The 19,783-nt window shown below is 42.1% G+C and overlaps 1 protein-coding gene and 1 long non-coding RNA gene across 4 annotated transcripts in view; one reads left to right on the top strand and one right to left on the bottom strand.

Annotated features, from left to right (window-relative positions):
* The first annotated feature begins 1,272 nt into the window (after positions 1 to 1,272).
* On the top strand, positions 1,273 to 12,673 carry LOC101027659 (protein-tyrosine sulfotransferase 1). The gene is given in 4 exon segments (XM_010332931.3): positions 1,273 to 1,476; positions 1,478 to 1,853; positions 1,856 to 2,196; positions 5,100 to 12,673. Coding segments are annotated over 4 exon segments (903 nt in total). The 5' UTR covers positions 1,273 to 1,354; the 3' UTR covers positions 5,164 to 12,673.
* The window catches only part of LOC120360401 (uncharacterized), a 26,635-nt gene continuing 10,043 nt past the window's right edge, over positions 3,192 to 19,783 (bottom strand). The window contains exons 4-5 of one of the 3 annotated variants that reach the window (XR_012515250.1): positions 8,912 to 19,332; positions 3,192 to 7,968 (exon numbers count right to left, since the gene is read on the bottom strand). This is a non-coding gene — a long non-coding RNA (uncharacterized LOC120360401). Of the gene's footprint in view, positions 7,969 to 8,911; positions 19,333 to 19,783 lie in introns of those variants that run through there. The other 2 variants (XR_012515249.1, XR_012515248.1) reach the window with 2 other exon arrangements.

Here is a 19,783-nt window from a genome sequence, read left to right as displayed (position 1 = left end):
TTTATAGGGGTGTAGTTAGAACTGCCTTGTCAATGACAGCCCACCTCTGTGAGGGCAAATTCTTTCTGTAATAGCAGATTCCTCAGCAATGGCGGGCCGCCTCAGCAATGGTGGACTACCTTGGTAATGGTGGATGCCCCTCCCCCATAGAGCTGGACTGTCCCAGTTTCAGCTGTGGTTGCTGTGAAACCCTTGCTGTTTTTTTGTCGGGGTGGGACCGGACGAGCTTGATTACCCGGCTCCATGTCTCAGACCCCTTTTTTTTTCCAGTTGAATGGGCGACTCTTTCTCCCAGCCATCCCAGTCGCCAGTTGAAACAGTGCCCGGATTTGTGTGATTTCTTATGCATAGACCCACTGCATCAGCTGAAACAGCTGCTAGAGACTGTGGCGCTTTTTCACCAGGGAATCTCCTAGTTCAGTTCCCTTTCAGTCTCCTTTTTTTCAGTTGAATGGGTGACTCTATCTCCCAGGTGTTCCAGTCACCAGTTGAAAAGGCACCCGGATTTGTTAGAGATTTTGTGCAGAGACCTGCTGCACTGGCTGAAACAGCCATACTGGGGGCTTATGGCGCTTTTTTGCCCAGGAATCTCCTGGCCTGGCTCCGTTTCAGTCCCCTTTTTCTCCACTGAATGGGCCACTCTTGTCTCCCAGGCATTCCAGTTGCCTGTTGAAAAGGCGCTGGGATCTGTGTGATTTCCTGTGTGGCGACCCATTGCGCCAGCTGAAGTGGCTGCACTGGAGATTCGTGGCGCTTTTCGCCCGGGACTCTCCTGGCCCGGCTCCCTGTTTCAATCCCCTTTTTATCAGTTGAACGGGTGACTCTGTCTCCCTGGTGCTCCAATCACCAGCTAACAGTGCCCAGACCTGTGTATTTTGTTTAGAGACCTGCCACACTGGCCAAAATAGCCACGCAGGTGACCCATGGGGTTCCTCCACCCAGGAATCTCCTGGTCTGTGGGCAATAAAAATCCATCTGGAAATGTGATGTCCACTCACCCTGCACGCTCTTGCTGGGAGCTGCAATCCAGAGCTGCTCCTAATCGGCCATCATCACATTGATTTATTTTCACTTAAATTTGTGTCTACTATATATACTGAGTAAAATAAATTTTAATGAAAATTGTTTTAAGAATATCAAAGAATCCAAGACTATTTCAGCTGCTTTCTAGCTAAAATGCAGTGGTGTCAACTGGTGACTGGTTTGCAAGCAATCTTGATGTGATGACAAAATAACCTTTTCTTTTTCATTAGATGTTGGTCATCTTTCTGAAGTAGACTCTCCATGGCCTGAACATTTTGTGAAAATCACTTTGAGCAAAATAACTGTTTAATAACAAGATAACCACATCAAGATGGCTGGCAAGCTGAAGCAGCACTTACTATTGGTGTGTCTGGTGATTAGTTCTGTGACCATGTTTTACGTGGGCCAGCATGCCATGGAATGCCATCACCAGACAGAGGAATGTAGCCAACCAAATTGGAGAGTACAAGAACCACATGAGAACTGGCCTAGACCTCAAAGCCATTGAAACCTTTGCCTATCACAAAGATATGCCTTTAATGTTTTTTGGAGGTGTGCCTCGGACTGGAACCACAATCATGAGGGCCATGCTGGATGGGCATTCTGACATTTGCTGTGGAGAGGAAACCAGGGTCATTTCCCGAATCCTGGCCCTGAAGCAGATGTGGTCACGGTCAAGTAAAGAGAAGATCCGGCTGGATGAGGCTGGTGTTACTGATGAAGTGCTGGATTCTGCCATGCAAGCCTTCTTACTAGAAATCATCGTTAAGCATGGGGAGCCAGCCCCTTATTTATGTAATAAAGATCCTTTTGCCCTGAAATCCTTAACTTAAACCTTGCTAGGTTATTCCCCAATGCCAAATTTCTCCTGATGGTCCGAGATGGCCGGGCATCAGTACATTCGATGATTTCTCTAAAAGTTACCATAGCTGGATTTGACCTGAACAGCTACAGGGACTGCTTGACCAAGTGGAATCGTGCCATAGAGACCATGTATAACCAGTGTATGGAGGTTGGTTATAAAAAGTGCATGTTGTTTCACTACAAACAGCTTGTCTTACATCCTGAACAGTGGATGAGAACACTCTTAAAGTTCCTCCATATTCCCTGGAACTACTCAGTATTACACCATGAAGAGATGATTGGGAAAGCTGGGGGAGTGTCTCTGTCAAAGTGAGTAGAAGATAACGTTTTTTTATTTTGACTCTAATAATGATATATACACATGTATGCATGTGTTTTATATACATATATGTGTGTATGTACCTGTGTGTGTATATATAGAAACTGAAGACCTTTTCTGAACAGATACTGCTTCATTGGTGAGGTTTCTTTTTTATTAATTCTCTATCAGTTTATTACAGACTTTGACTTATTTATACGTGAAAAATCTTTGTTTGATGGATACAAACTGAGCTTATAGGCAGCGAAAAGCCTTCTTCAAGGCCTTAGGCCTTAATGTCCATATTTCGTTTCGGTGGCTTCAATTTCTAATTTCTAGGTATTGTTGTTATTGAGGATAGTCAGCTTTTGTGTGGATTAAGGTTAAAATCAGGAAGTGCAAGTATCATGTCAGTGAGCACATAGTCAATTATAAACATTTTATAATTTTTAGTGATAAAAAAATATAAAGGTACTGTCTAACCTAATCTCCTCATTTTATGGACAAAAAGACTGAGTCACAGTAAGATTAAAGTGATTTGCTCAGGTTTAGATGGCCAGGCCAGAACTGGAATCCATGCCTTGGTCTCAATGAAGTCGTGCTTGTCTCCCTGACATTCTATTACGTGTAGTGCTGCTTCTGTCATCGATGGATATATCTTCTCTTATTTTTTACAGAAGGCTAGAGAATCTCCAGAATTTGTAAGCCTAATCCATATAAGAAGTTTATTGGATTTAAGACTTTTCAAATGAGAGAATGGGGGAGTGTGTCTGTCAAACTGAGTAGAAGATACATTTTTTTTATTTTGACTATTTTAGCTAATAATGATATATACACATGTATGCGTGTGTATATATCATTTTAACATTTTGCTGCTTTTCTCATGAAGTGACAACTAGTATGCCCTCATTTGATCTAATAACTTGACTTGATGACTTATATACCTGGAATGAGGATTTAAAAATGGAAACTACCATTAAATTCAGGTAGCATCTCTTCATGAAGAAAAGTTGACTATAACTAAATTTTATTTTTGTCTTTTTCATTTATATAACTGCTGTAAAAAAATAAAAAGCAGTATGCTTTCCTGTGTGCCCTTCTACTTTCACCAAGGAATATCTCCTCATTTTTTTTCACTGTATAGCACTTGTATAGTAAGTATTTATTTCTCGTATAGATAATCTCAAAGGAACAGCTGCCTGCCTATACGTAGCTTTCAATTGTTAAATTGTAAGTTACGATGTACCATCACTGTACTGGCTCTAGGTTATTTTTATTGCTTCAAAGAAAATTTCAGCTCTGGCTACTGTCACTGTAGTTTATTATTTTTTTCCAGATAATAGACTATAATTGGCTTTTAATCACCTGTGTTAAGTATTTCAGTCTTTGTGCTGGTCTGTTGGCCTGACACTGATGCCAGCCACATCTGCTAATATGAAAGAAGCCTGTTAGACCATCAAGCTCTTCAGTAGGGATTAAAGAGATATGCTTAAGTTAAATTTTGGTGCCAATCAGAAGAGAACATCTTATATATATATACTTGCTATGTTTAAGGTAAACATAAAGACCAAGAAAATCCATAGAAATTATATTATGAATTAATGAACTTTAGAAAGCAAAGAGACCTTACTTAGCATTTCAGTGTGTGGAATGGAGGCCCAGTAAGGCTCTATGCTTTGTCAAAAATTAACATATCCTGCCGGGCACGGTGGCTCAAGCCTGTAATCCCAGCACTTTGGGAGGCCGTGGCGGGTGGATCACGAGGTCAAGAGATCGAGACCATCCTGGTCAACATGGTGAAACCCCGTCTCTACTAAAAATACAAAAAATTAGCTGGGCATGGTGGCGTGTGCCTGTAATCCCAGCTACTCAGGAGGTTGAGGCAGGAGAATTGCCTGAACCCAGGAGGCGGAGGTTGCGGTGAGCCAAGATCGCGCCATTGCACTCCAGCCTGGGTAACAAGAGCGAAACTCCGTCTCAAAAAAAAAAAAAAAAAAAAAAAATTAACATATCACAACTATGAGTAGAATATACCAATGTTTATTCCAAGATTTTTGCATTTGGGGTCTTTCTAGTTTGGACCTATTATGCATAAAAGTTGCTAAGAACATTCTTGTACATTACTTTTGGTGGACATAGCACGTATTTCTTTAAGATATATACCAGTGAGTAGAACCGCTGGATGATAAAGGGTGTATGTGTGTGTATGTGCGTGTAACAGGTACTTTCTAACAGTTTTTAAAAGTGTCTTTTTCATGTATGGCTGTACTGTGGATGAATATGTTCTAGTTGCCGCACATCTTTACCAACACTTGGTATTTTAGTCTTTTCTGGTAGGCTACAATTGTTTTCTAGAACTTAAAAGCAAAATAATATTTGAACCCCTCTTTGACAGAAAATCTTACCTAGAATTCTAATACAAAACAATTGCCGGGCGCGGTGGCTCAAGCCTGTAATCCCAGCACTTTGGGAGGCCGAGGCGGGTGGATCACAAGGTCGAGAGATGGAGACCATCCTGGTCAACATGGTGAAACCCCGTCTCTACTAAAAATACAAAAAATTAGCTGGGCATGGTGGCGCGTGCCTGTAGTCCCAGCTACTCAGGAGGCTGAGGCAGGAGAATTGCTTGAACCCAGGAGGCGGAGGTTGCGGTGAGCCAAGATCGCGCCATTGCACTCCAGCCTGGGTAACAAGAGCGACACTCTGTCTCAAAAAAAAAAAAAAAAAAAATTAAGAGCTGCTTTGGTTGAGGTGAGTCTAAACTAGACCATATTTCCTTTGGCACTATCTTGGCTCACTGCAACCTCTGCCTCCCGGGTTCAAGTGATTCTCCTGCCTCAGCCTCTCGAGTAGCTGGGATTACGGGCACATACCACCTTGCCCAACTGATTTTTTTTTCTTTTCTTTTTGGTAGAGTACCATGTTGGCCAGATTGGTCTCGAACTCCTAAGTTCAGCCTTGAAGGTTTGAAGATGTGACCAGACGGTCTAGGAACACTTGTAGAAGTTGCTGAAAATAGAGATACCGGTGGCATTCACAGTTCTGCCTCTTACCTTGTTAAATATGAAAGGTAACCTTTACTTTGCTTAGAAATTTCTAGTTATTTACAGTTAGGGTGGCATCTCTTGCTTTTCTGGGCAGTTCCAGTTACAAAAAAGTCAGAGCTCCTGCTCAATTATCTTGAAAAGAAAGTAGAAGTAAAGCTTGAGGGTATTTATGTCGCATTCTTCTCATGGTTTGCAGAATTTTTTGTGGAATTTTAGTTGTCTCCATGAGGAAAGTTTTTGGAAGTTAATGAGAGTGTACAGAGTTACTTCCTTTATTAAACTCATTATGATACCATGAAATTATCTGGAACAAATAAAAATCAAGTTTGCTAGGTCAAAAGGGCAAAGCCAGAAAAGCAGATTAAAAAACGTGACCCTTGGACAACAAGTACAGAAATTCCAACTACAGTTTAGAGACGAATTCTCACCTCACTCAGAGCAGAAAGAGGAGCTAGCAACTCTTAAACACAAATAAATTGGAATGGAAAGTAAGAGTAGTGATAAGTACAAGAGAAAAATAAGAACATGAAAATGGATACCCTGTAGCTTCTAATAAATAAAGCAGACAAATATGACCTCTACGTAAGATCTCAAGCAAAGAAAGACTGAGTGCAAATAATGCAAAAGTGTTTTTGGAAATGAAGGCATTTTTGAGGAAGTAGGAAGAATTATTTATTAAATTTATAACACTGTTTCTCTTTAATATCCAAAATGAAATTTAGTTGGTTATTTTTTATTATTGTACTTTTGGTTCTGGGGTACATGTGCAGATCATGCAGGATTGTTGCATAGGTACATACATGGCAAGGTGGTTTGCTGCCTTCCTCACTCGATCACCTATATCGGGTATTTCTCATGTCCCCACTCTCCCCAGAGCGAATTAAGCTCTGGAGTTTAATTAGATCCCATGTGTCTATTTTGGCCAGAGTGCACTGGTGAGATTATGGCTCACTACTGCCTTGAAATCCTGGGTTCAAGCGGTCTTTCCATCTTAGCTTCCTGACAGTAGCTGAGACTACAGGTGCATACTACCATGCCTGGGTAATTTTTATTTATTTATTGTAAAGACAGAGTCTCACTGTGTTACCCAGGCTAGTCTCGAACTCCTGGCCCCAAGCAGTCTTCCTGCTTGGCCTCTCAAAGTGCTGGGATTACCGCTGTGAGCTGCCACGCTCATATCATATAGAAGTGAGAAGTGACTGAGACACTTTAGCTGGAGAAGAGGAATTAAATAAGGGATACAAGTGACAGAGCAAAATGGGCTGTGAAAGGAAATCAGAGCTGGGGAAACATTGCATTTCAAAGTGTGTCAGTGAAAAACTGAGAAGCTGAACTAGAGCATGAATTAATAAGGCAATATTCATACTTTTCTTGGAAAATACAGCAATTGGTAGCAAAAAATTAGATGTTGGATATCAGATCATTTATTAGTTTGGATTAGGTGCAATTGGTAGCAAAAATTAGAAGTTGGGTATCAGATTACTAGTTTGGATTAGGTTTCTCTACAAGTCATAGAGATCCAAAATAACAAAGATTTCTAAATAATGGCTGCTGTCTGTTTTGTCAGCTCTGCAGTCATCTAGCATCTAAGGCTGCTTCCAGCTTTTGTCTTCATCATCCCCAGGATCCAAGTTGGAGCACCAATCATTTCATCTACATTCTAAGCCACACAGCAGATGTGTGTTAAGGAAGTGTCACTTAGTATTTTTGAGGATATTTCTTAGAAGCTTCCAGGTAGTACTTCTTGTTTTTCTCTGGTCATAACTGGGGTTTCTTTTACTAAGAGAAAATGACTGAATATTGGAATAGACAGACTGTAGTCTCTGCCATGTTGCTGAGGACCTACTATGTGCAAGGTGCTGTATCAGCTTCTGGAGAGGAACATATGATCTAATAGAAGACAAATTCATATACAATGCAGGGTTAAGAACTATAGTCAGTACTGCTTCTTCACTGGTGAATTTAAAAAAAAAAAAGGCTGGGCACAGTGGCTCACACCTGTAATCCCAGTATTTTGGGAGGCTAAGGTGAGCAGATCACCTGAGGTCAGGAGTTCAAGACCAGTGTTTATTTCCATGGGCCACTATTTCCATGTTTGAGACAGTCTCTTTCTCTTGCCGAGGCTGGAGTATAGTGGCATGATCTTGACTCACTGCAACCTCTGCCTCCCGGGTTCAGGCAATTCTCCTGCCTCAGCCTCCCAAGTATTTGGGATAACAGGTGTGCGTCATGACGCCCAGCTAATTTTTGCATTTTTAGTAGAGATGGGGTTTCACCACATTGGTCAGGCCGGTCTCAAATTCCTGACCTTAGGTGATCCACCCACTCCAGCCTCTCAACGTGCTGGGATCACAGGTGTGAGTCACTGTGCCAGGCCTAGTTTTGTTTTCTTTCTGTTTTGATGTTTTTTAATTTACAGTGTAAGCCTAGTTCAGAGTATTTTGCCAAGATGAAGCTTAGGGCAAATTGAATCTGTACGTAGAGTAACCTATTAAATTGGTTAACTGCTGTCAAAGAAAACCTAAGCATATGAAGGGAATTATAGTTGGTGCCCATCCAGATATTATACAGGAATTCATGGTTTCTCCTTGGTCTTCTGAATTACGTAATGAAGAATTATTTCAGCCGGGTGCGGTGGCTCACGCCTGTAATCCCAGCAGTTTGGGAGGCCAAGGTGGGCAGATCTCCTGAGGTCAGGAGTTCAAGACCAGCCTGACTTATATGGCGAAACCCCATCTTAAAAAAAAAAAAAAAAGAATTATTTCATTGTTTTTTGAAAACGTAGTTACATTTCATCATTGCTTAAAATCATGTTTTTAAAATATCAACCATTCATCATAATCACATGGAGAACCTTTAAAAGACCTAAAGTTTCTCATTCAGGAGGTCTGGGATAGGCCCAAGAATTTGCACTTACAATAGGTTTCCAGGTGATGCTAATGTTCCTGGCCTGATTTCACTTTGAGAACCACTGCTTAAAATCATGCTACATTTTGTTTGCTTCATTTGTGGACTCAGACTGACTTGCCCCTACAGCCTGGGCTCCAGCCACACTGAAATAATTGTAGCTACACTTATTGCCACACCATTCATTTAATCAGTCTTTGGATGTGTTGTTTCCTCTCTCTGCAACACTCATTTCTCTCGCTTCATTTCTTCATCTGACCAACTCATGGTTCTATTTTAAGATTTAGTTCAGGTTTTCTTTCCCTAAGGAAGATCTCCCCAAGGCCTCCTCCTGTCTGGGATGTACTTACTTTTATTTTTTTAAAGACGGGGTTTCACCATGTTGGTCAGGCTAGTCTTGAACTCCTGACCTCAGGTGATCCACCCGCCTTGGATCCATCCGCCAAAGTGCTTGGATTACAGGCATGAGCCACCACGCCTGGCCCACGGGATGTACTTTCTATGCTTTCAGGGGACATTTGGCAAATGGAAAAGAGTTGATACTTTGAAGCTGGCTAGACTTGTGTTTAAAAGTCTTTGACACTAACTGGTTTTGTAACGTTGCATCAAATTTCTCTCTCTATGTCTCCATTTTATCTATAAAAAAGGGAAGATGCTGATGATGGTAGTGATATCATCCAACATCTACTGAACATTTATGTGCCAGGCACTATGCTGAGCCCTCTGAATGCCTTATCTCATTTAGTTTTCCTATTTACCCTTTTACGCTTACCCATAGGTACCTTAATGCACCTCAATTTTGTAGGTGAAGGACTTGAGGCTCCCAGAGGTTGAGGAGCTTGTCTTCCATCCCACAGCTGGAACATGGTAGTGCCAGGATATGGACCCAGGTCTTTCTGTCTTCATCTGTACTCTTAGTTCTTGTTGTATATACTTAGAGTGTTCATGAAGACAAACTAAAACAGTGTTACAGTGGCTAAGCATAGGCTTGAGAGTCAGACGGACACAGGTTCAAATCCTAGCTCTGTCCTTTATTGATTTTATGACCTTGAGTGAGTTACTTGGTTTTGCCTAATCTTGGTATCTCATCTTTCCTTTAGTTTTCTTATCCTGGAAATGAGAATATGGGAATAATACATTAGTTCCCTCCTATTTGTGAATATGTTCCAAGACACCAGTGGATGTCTGAAACCCCATGGAAGGTACTGAGCCTTATATATACTATATTTGTTCTTGTGTATACATACCTGTGATTAATTTATAAATTAAGCACATTAAGATTAACAGCAATAACTTATAAAGTAGAACAGTTATAACAATATGCCAGCATCACTACTTTTGAGCTTTATGGCCATAATTAAGTCAAACAAAAGTTAATTGAATGTAAGGACTGCAATACTGCTACAGGCCATTCAATAACTGAGAGGGCTACTAAGTGACTAATGGTGGGTAATGAGTGTACACTGCATGAACATGCTGGACAAAGGGATGGTTTACATCCCAGTCTAGACAGAGTGAGACAATGCTAGAGTTCATCGTGCTACTGAGAATGACATGCAATTTAAAACTTGTCAGTTGTGTATTTCTGGAGTTTTCCATATAATGTTTTCAGACCGCAGTTGACTGCAGAGAACTAACCGAAACTGTGGATAATGGATTACTGAAATAGTATCCATTAAGGATGATAATACCTATCCATAGGGTTGTTGTGAGGATTAAGTTAGAATGACATAAAGCCCTTAGCCAAAGGCCTGGTATATAGGTCTGAAAATGTTACTTACCTATTGTATTTATTATTAATATAATGATGATAATACGTATTGCTGATGATGACCATATTACTGATTTCAGAGTTGTGAGAATTACTACAAAGCATTTAGAATAGCACCTGGCACATAGTAAGTGCTCAAAATGGTACTTATTAGTATGATATTATTTTTATTGTTAAATGTTTATGATAATGAGTGTGAAACACCTAGGACAGTAGCAGGTGCACCATAGGCTTTTGTTAATGTTCTTACACGTGATCCTGTAAGCGTGTTTAGGGTAAAGCTATTCTTAAAGTCATGAAATGTTTGTCTCAATGAAGCAACGTGGGCACCCGATTTGAACAGCTCTAGGAGGAAACTGACGTGGCAGGTTGGGAGTTTTGGCATCACAGTAACAGTAATATTTGAAACTACTTGGAGGCGACCTTTGATATTCCATTATCATGTTTCCCCTTCTTCCTTTAGTTTAGTTTGCCTGTTGGTAAACGTTATATAAATGGAATCATGGTCTGTGTTTTCTTCTGTCAGGTTTTTTTGTTTTTGGCCTAAATACTTCTTTTGAGATTTACCCGTGTTGTGGTATATAGCTAGATCATCAGTTTTAATGCCAAAATATTGTTCTCTGGTATAATAGATTACACATTTTTACTACTGATGAACATTTGGATTGTTTTTAGTTTGGAGCTATGCATGTTTTTGAAGGTGTTTCCTTCAAGAGTTTCTCTTATACATTTTAGATTAGAATAGATGGATTATGAGCAGTTTGCATATTCCACTTCTTTAGGTAATGCCTAATTAACTGCTAGAGAGTTTGTACTAGTTTAGACTTCCACCATCAGAATATGAAAATTCTCAGGCCAGGTGCGGTGGCTTATGCCTGTAATCCCAGCAGTTTGAGAGGCCAAGGTGGGCAGATTATCTGAGGTCAGAAGTTTGAGACCAGTCTGGCCAACATGGCAAAGCCCTTTCTCTACTAAAAGTATGAAAATTAGCCAAGTGTGGTGTAATCCCAGCTACTCAGAGGGTGAGGCAGGAGAATTGCATGAACCTGGCAGATGAAGGTTACCGTGAGCTGAGATCGCACCACTGCACTCCAGGCTGGTTGACAGAGCGAGACTAGATGTCTCAAAAAAAAAAAAAAAAAGAAAAAGAAAAAGAAAATCCCAGTGATCCATATCCTCACCAGCCTGGCTTTTTTAAAATTTTTGTTTTTCCAGTTTAGTAAGAACAAAACGGCACCTCACTATGATTTAATTTGTACTTCTCTAATAATGAGTTTGGGCATCTTATATCTTCACTGGCCATTTGTTTTTCTCTTCTGTGCAATGCCTGTTTATGAACTTTACCCATTTTTTTAATGGTGGTTTTTCATTTTTTTAGTGTTTGTCTGATACATATGTTGCAAATTGCTTCTCTCAATAGCTTACCTTTTAACTTCCTTTTTAATATCTTTTTTGTCAATGCCATCACTTTAACAGAATTAAGAAAAATCTTTTGATGAATTTAAATTTTTATCAAGTCTTTTTCCTTAGAGTTTTTCGTAAAGAAATTCTTCCTTAAGGTCATATACCATGTTTTTTCCTAAACTTTAAAAGAAATTTCTCTTCACGTTAATCTGGAATTAATCAATATGGAATTTATTTTTTGTGTGAGCTACAGATTCATTGTCACATTTTTTTCTATAAATACCAGTTTCTCAGAGCCATCTAATGAAAATACAGTCAGCACTTTGTGTAACGGGTTCCATACTCGAAGATTCAACTAACCTCAGGTCAAAAACATTCAAGGGGTAAAATATTCCATAGAATTCCCAAAACCACAACTTAAACTTGCTGTGTGCTGAATACTACATTGACTATGTAAACGAAGTGATGTGTGGGCATTGTATTAGGTATTATAAGTAATTTAGAGATGATTTAAAGTAGGCATTTTATATTAGAGATGGGGTTTCCCCATGCTGGCCAGGATGGTCTCTATCTCCTGACCTTGTGATCCACCCACTTGGCCTCCCAAAGTCCTGGGATTACAAGTGTGAGCCACCGTGCCCAGGCAAGATCTCTGTCTCTCTTTATTTAGTCTACTCTCATGCCGTATATCACTCTAATTACTATGGTTTTAGAAAATGTCTTAAAAGCGGCCAGGTGTGGTAGCTCATGCCTGTAATCCCAGTACTTTGGGAGGCTGAGGTGGGTGGATCACTGGAGTCAGGGGTTAGATTCCAGCCTGGCTGACATGGTAAAACCCCATCTTCACCAAAAAATACAATGATTGTGGTGCCGGGTACCTCTAGGAAATGGAGGCAAAGTTGCAGTGAGCAGAGATTCCATCACTGCACTCCAGCCTGGGTGACAGAGTGAGACTCTCTCAAAAAGAAAAAGAAGAAAATGTCATAGAATCTAATAGTGCAACCTCCCTGCTTAGTTCTTCTCTAGCAATGTCTTGGTCTTTTTGTTTTTGAGACAGAGTTTTGCTCTTGTTGCCCAGGCTGGAGGGCAATGGTGCTCTTGGCTGACCACAGCCTCTGCCTCCTGGGTTCAAGCGATTCTCCTGCCTCAGCCTCCCAAGTAGCTGAAATTACAGGCACGCACAATAATGCCTGGCTATTATTAGTAGAGACGAGCTTTTTCAATCTTGGTCAGGATGGTCTTGAACGCCCGACCTCAGGTTATTGACCTGCCTCAGCCTCCCAAATTGCTGGGATTACAGGCATGAGCCATCACACCTGGCCATGTCTTTTCTTTTCTTTTTTTTTTAGAAGGAGTTTCGCTCTTGTTACCCAGGCTGGAGTGCAATGGCGCGATCTCGGCTCACCGCAACCTCCGCCTCCTGGGTTCAGGCAATTCTCCTGCCTCAGCCTCCTGAGTAGCTGGGATTACAGGCACGCGCCACCATGCCCAGCTAATTTTTTGTATTTTTAGTAGAGACGGGGTTTCACCATGTTGACCAGGATGGTCTGGATCTCTTGACCTCGTGATCCACCTGCCTCGGCCTCCCAAAGTGCTGGGATTACAGGCGTGAGCCACCGTGCCCGGCCTATTTTTCTTTTCTCCTCCACCTTAGCACTACTGACGTTTTGCTCATCTAACCTTTTTTCTAGGTTCTTAGTTTCTTTGCTTTGGGTGAGCACATGTTCTTTTAGCTTTAAGAAGTTTGTCATTACCCACCTTCTGAGGCCTGTTTCTGTGAATTCGTCAGATTCGTTCTCCGTCCATTTTGATCTCTAGCTTGTGAGGAGTTGTGATCCTTTGGAGGTAGAGACGCATTCTGGTTTTTGGTGTTTTCATCCTTTTTGTGCTGGTTTCTTCCCATCTTAGTGGCTTTATCGACCTGTGGTCTTTGTAGTTGTTGACGTTCAGATGGGCTCTCTGAGTGGATGTCCAGTTTGTTTATGATGAAGTTACTTCTTTCTGTTTCTGTTTTCGTCCTAACAGGCCCCTCTGCTGAGACTGCTGGAGCTCCACTCCAGACCCTGCTTGGCTGGGGATCACCCACGGCGGCTGCAGAACGCCAAGGGTTGCTGCTGGTTTCTTCTGTTATCTCCGTCCCAGAAGGGTACCTGCCAGATGTCAGCCTGAGCTCCCTATTATGAGGTGTGTCTTTGGGTTTTCGGGGGTCATGGAGCTGCTTGAGGAGACAGTCTGTCCCTTACAGGAGCTCAAGTGCTGTGCTGGGAGCTCTGTTGTTGCATGCAGAGCTGCTGGGCAGATGCTTTTAAGTCTGCCACAGTGGAACTCATAACCGCCTCTTTTCCCAGGTGCTTTGTCCTAGGAAGGTCGGCTTTATTTATAAGCTTCTGTCACGCTGTTGCCTTTTCTCATAGATGCCCTGCCCTGCAGAGAGTGGTCTAGTCACAGTCTGCCAGCAGAGGCATTGCTGAGCTGCCACAGGCTCTGCCCAGCTGCTGTGTGAACTGCCTCGGTAGTGGTGGTCGCCCTTCCCCCCACGAGCTGGACTGTCCTGGGTCCTGCTGCACTTGCTGTGAAACTCTCAATCCAGAGCATTTCAGATGGCTTGTTTTGTGGGGGTGGTACCCGCCAAACCAGGTCGCCTGGCTTCCTGACTCTGCCCCCTCCCTTTCCGTTGATTGGGCAGCTCTGTCTCCCAGGCATTACAGGTGCCAGTTGAAATGGCAGCCCAGATTTGTGGGAGTTTCTGTGTGCCAGCCTGGCACCGGCTGAAACTGCTGTGCTAGAAACTTTGTGGCGCTTTTTGGCCTGGGAATCTCCTGGTCTGTGGGCAATGAAAATTTGTTTGGAAATGCAATGGGCACTCACCCTCTGCATTGTTTTTCCTGGAAACTGCACTCCAGAACAGTTCCTATGTGGCCATCTTGGATCCTCTCTTACTTTTTTTTTTTTTTTTTTTTTTTGAGACAGAGTTTCACTCTTGTTGCCTAGGCTGGAGTGCAATGGCACAATCTTGGCTCACTGAAGCTTCTGCCTCCTGGATTCAAGTGATTCTCCTGCCTCAGCCTCCTGAGTAGCTGGGATTACAGGTATGTGGCACCACGCCCAGCTAATTTTGTATTTTTAGTAGAGACAGTGTTTCTCCATGTTGGTCAGGCTGATCTTGAACTCCCAACCTCAGGCAATCCACCCGCTCAGCCTCCTAAAGTGCTGGGATTACAGGTGTGAGCCACCATGCCCTGCTATGATGACATCTAGTTGGTTTGTTTTTTTAGTAGAAGAGAATATGACAGTACTATAAGTACAATGACTACTAATTACAGTTTTGTGCCACTGCCTTGATTTGTGCTAAGGCATCCACAGTTTTATATACCAGCTCTTTGGCACTATCACCACGAACATCAACAGAAGGAAAATTCAAGTAACATCTTAGTATTACTGTGAAAATAGTTTTAACCTTGGAGATCTCCTGCGAGGGTCTGAAGGATTTTTCAGGTATTCTGAAACCATAATTTGGGAACCTCTACTTTAGTAAAATACAGAAGCATTTATACATGAAATGATACGATGCCTTGCATTTGTTTTAAAATAATTCAGCAGAAGTTGGGGGAAGAGAGAGAGTTAATAATACTGGCCCACCATGGTTAACTGCTGGTATTGGGAATGCTGCTTACCATTTTATTTTTGTGATTGAAATTCTGCATAATAAATATTGTTTAACACATTCCATTTAAAATACGATTTATCAACCTGGGCACAACTAACATTTGGGGATGGATAAATCCTTTGTTGCAGTAGCTGTCCTATGATTGCAGGATGTTTAGCAACACTCTGGCCTCTTTCTGTTATAGGCCAGTTGTAACACTTCTGCTTTCCCAACTGTGACAACCAAAAAGTCTCAAGACATTGTCAAATGTCCCCTGAGGAGCAAACTGCCCCCACTTAAGAACCACTGTTTTAAACCAAGGTTGCTTATTATTATTAGAAGTACTAGCCTAGGCAAAACCACAAAACATTAGGAAATATGCAGGAAGGATATCAATATACAAAAGTCATTTACATTTGTATACACCAACAACTAAACGGAACTTTTTTTTTTTTTTTTTTTTGAGATGGAGTCTTGCTCTCTCACCCAGGCTGGAGTGCAATGGCTCGATCTCAGCTCACGGCAACATCCGCCTCCTGGGTTCAGGCAATTCTCCTGCCTCAGCCTCCCGAGTAGCTGGGATTACAGGCATGTACCACCATGCCCAGCTAATTTTTTGTATTTTTAGTAGAGACGGGGTTTCACCATGTTGACCAGGATGGTCTCGGTCTCTTGAGCTTGTGATCCACCCGCCTCGGCCTCCCAAAGTGTTGGGATTACAGGCGTGAGCCACCGGGCCCGGCATGTATTGTTTTTAAATGTTCTGGGCCAGACACAGTGGCTCACCTCTCTAATCCCAGCATTCTGGAGGCCGAGGTGGGTGGATCACAAGGTCAGAAGATCAAGACCATCCTGGCTAACATAGTGAAACCTCCTCTCTACTAAAAATACAAAAAAATTAGCAGGGTATGGTGGCACACGCCTATTATTCCAGCTACTCGGGAGGCTGAGGTAGGAGAATCGCCTGAACCCAGGAGGCGGAGGTTGCCGTGAGCCGAGATCGAGCCATTGCACTCCAGCCTGGGTGACAGAGCAAGACTCCATCTCAAAAAAAAAAAAAAAAAAAAAGTTCCGTTTAGTTGTTGGTGTATACAAATGTAAATGACTTTTGTATATTGATATCCTTCCTGCATATTTCCTAATGTTTTGTGGTTTTGCCTAGGCTAATACTTCTAATAATAATAAGCAACCTTGGTTTAAAACAGTGGTTCTTAAGTGGGGGCAGTTTGCTCCTCAGGGGACATTTGACAATGTCTTGAGACTTTTTGGTTGTCACAGTTGGGAAAGCAGAAGTGTTACAACTGGCCTATAACAGAAAGAGGCCAGAGTGTTGCTAAACATCCTGCAATCATAGGACAGCTACTGCAACAAAGGATTTATCCATCCCCAAATGTTAGTTGTGCCCAGGTTGATAAATCGTATTTTAAATGGAATGTGTTAAACAATATTTATTATGCAGAATTTCAATCACAAAAATAAAATGGTAAGCAGCATTCCCAATACCAGCAGTTAACCATGGTGGGCCAGTATTATTAACTCTCTCTCTTCCCCCAACTTCTGCTGAATTATTTTAAAACAAATGCAAGGCATCGTATCATTTCATGTATAAATGCTTCTGTATTTTACTAAAGTAGAGGTTCCCAAATTATGGTTTCAGAATACCTGAAAAATCCTTCAGACCCTCGCAGGAGATCTCCAAGGTTAAAACTATTTTCACAGTAATACTAAGATGTTACTTGAATTTTCCTTCTGTTGATGTTCGTGGTGATAGTGCCAAAGAGCTGGTATATAAAACTGTGGATGCCTTAGCACAAATCAAGGCAGTGGCACAAAACTGTAATTAGTAGTCATTGTACTTATAGTACTGTCATATTCTCTTCTACTAAAAAAACAAACCAACTAGATGTCATCATAGCAGGGCATGGTGGCTCACACCTGTAATCCCAGCACTTTAGGAGGCTGAGCGGGTGGATTGCCTGAGGTTGGGAGTTCAAGATCAGCCTGACCAACATGGAGAAACACTGTCTCTACTAAAAATACAAAATTAGCTGGGCGTGGTGCCACATACCTGTAATCCCAGCTACTCAGGAGGCTGAGGCAGGAGAATCACTTGAATCCAGGAGGCAGAAGCTTCAGTGAGCCAAGATTGTGCCATTGCACTCCAGCCTAGGCAACAAGAGTGAAACTCTGTCTCAAAAAAAAAAAAAAAAAAAAAAAAGTAAGAGAGGATCCAAGATGGCCACATAGGAACTGTTCTGGAGTGCAGTTTCCAGGAAAAACAATGCAGAGGGTGAGTGCCCATTGCATTTCCAAACAAATTTTCATTGCCCACAGACCAGGAGATTCCCAGGCCAAAAAGCGCCACAAAGTTTCTAGCACAGCAGTTTCAGCCGGTGCCAGGCTGGCACACAGAAACTCCCACAAATCTGGGCTGCCATTTCAACTGGCACCTGTAATGCCTGGGAGACAGAGCTGCCCAATCAACGGAAAGGGAGGGGGCAGAGTCAGGAAGCCAGGCGACCTGGTTTGGCGGGTACCACCCCCACAAAACAAGCCATCTGAAATGCTCTGGATTGAGAGTTTCACAGCAAGTGCAGCAGGACCCAGGACAGTCCAGCTCGTGGGGGGAAGGGCGACCACCACTACCGAGGCAGTTCACACAGCAGCTGGGCAGAGCCTGTGGCAGCTCAGCAATGCCTCTGCTGGCAGACTGTGACTAGACCACTCTCTGCAGGGCAGGGCATCTATGAGAAAAGGCAACAGCGTGACAGAAGCTTATAAATAAAGCCGACCTTCCTAGGACAAAGCACCTGGGAAAAGAGGCGGTTATGAGTTCCACTGTGGCAGACTTAAAAGCATCTGCCCAGCAGCTCTGCATGCAACAACAGAGCTCCCAGCACAGCACTTGAGCTCCTGTAAGGGACAGACTGTCTCCTCAAGCAGCTCCATGACCCCCGAAAACCCAAAGACACACCTCATAATAGGGAGCTCAGGCTGACATCTGGCAGGTACCCTTCTGGGACGGAGATAACAGAAGAAACCAGCAGCAACCCTTGGCGTTCTGCAGCCGCCGTGGGTGATCCCCAGCCAAGCAGGGTCTGGAGTGGAGCTCCAGCAGTCTCAGCAGAGGGGCCTGTTAGGACGAAAACAGAAACAGAAAGAAGTAACTTCATCATAAACAAACTGGACATCCACTCAGAGAGCCCATCTGAACGTCAACAACTACAAAGACCACAGGTCGATAAAGCCACTAAGATGGGAAGAAACCAGCACAAAAAGGATGAAAACACCAAAAACCAGAATGCGTCTCTACCTCCAAAGGATCACAACTCCTCACAAGCTAGAGATCAAAATGGACGGAGAACGAATCTGACGAATTCACAGAAACAGGCCTCAGAAGGTGGGTAATGACAAACTTCTTAAAGCTAAAAGAACATGTGCTCACCCAAAGCAAAGAAACTAAGAACCTAGAAAAAAGGTTAGATGAGCAAAACGTCAGTAGTGCTAAGGTGGAGGAGAAAAGAAAAATAGGCCGGGCACGGTGGCTCACGCCTGTAATCCCAGCACTTTGGGAGGCCGAGGCAGGTGGATCACGAGGTCAAGAGATCCAGACCATCCTGGTCAACATGGTGAAACCCCATCTCTACTAAAAATACAAAAAATTAGCTGGGCATGGTGGCGCGTGCCTGTAATCCCAGCTACTCAGGAGGATGAGGCAGGAGAATTGCCTGAACCCAGGAGGCGGAGGTTGCGGTGAGCCGAGATCGCGCCATTGCACTCCAGCCAGGGAACAAGAGCGAAACTCCGTCTCAAAAAACAAACAAACAAACAAACCACTCTATTCTGCCACTTGGAGTTTTCTGAAACTGGCATTCTGAAACACAGAATCTACTGAAGCCCTGAGAAAGAGCGGTGTAATTTTCCAACTGCTAGACTAAAACAAAGTAACACATACCTTCAGAATTAGGCAGATTTCTCCAATTTCAAAACTTAAACACATCTCTCCTACCTCTAATTTTAATCACAGTTGCTGATTTTATTATCAAACATTTTAATATTAGCAAACATTGTCCTTTCACAAATGTTTCTCTAATTTTTATTCCAAAGAATAGCCTTGGCTACAGCTAAAGCTTTTAAAAACAATGAAGTAAATTGATTAGGAATTTCTCCTAATGCAAATAAACTAATAAATCCATACTAGTCACTGCTTTTCAAAATGACACGTTAACAATGATTTTTCATAGAATACCTTGAGCTGGAAGTGAAATATGAATCATCACTGTCATCATTACACTTTTTTCTTGGTTTTGCCACGATGGGTGATTCTTATTCTATGGTCTGCATATCTGAAGCCACTGAATGTGAAATACCACTTGAGAAAACAGAAAAATATATAAATCAGTAAGTTCACAAACTTGTTTTTCCAAAATAAAAAAGCTTTCAGCTACATGTTGAACAAAGACAAATTTATGAGAGTGGTTAAAAACATAAGCAATAAAGCAAAGGTTTTCTGGTACAAGCTATCAAAAATGCTAAAGTTCTGTGAGGGCTGTATCTACACAAAACACCGTCACAAATACTGGTTATGTTCATGGCCTCCACTCTGCTGTGTGCTTCATGAAGAGTCAGACCTTTTTCCTTTTTTTAAAGAACCAAATTTGAAATTTTGCATGTCATACTGAATTAGAGCAAAGCAAAAACAATTAAAGAAGATAAGGAATAACAAAGTATCTCTAAAGTTGAAAGTAACACAGTCCAAGAAAAATCCATTGATGATTCGCAAACTGGCTTCGATTCTGACTCCAAGAAAGCAGTCTCACATA

The sequence above is a fragment of the Saimiri boliviensis genome, chromosome 20 (assembly GCF_048565385.1).
Source record: "Saimiri boliviensis isolate mSaiBol1 chromosome 20, mSaiBol1.pri, whole genome shotgun sequence".
NCBI lineage: Eukaryota > Metazoa > Chordata > Mammalia > Primates > Cebidae > Saimiri > Saimiri boliviensis.
This window is presented reverse-complemented; position numbering and strand designations above follow the sequence as displayed.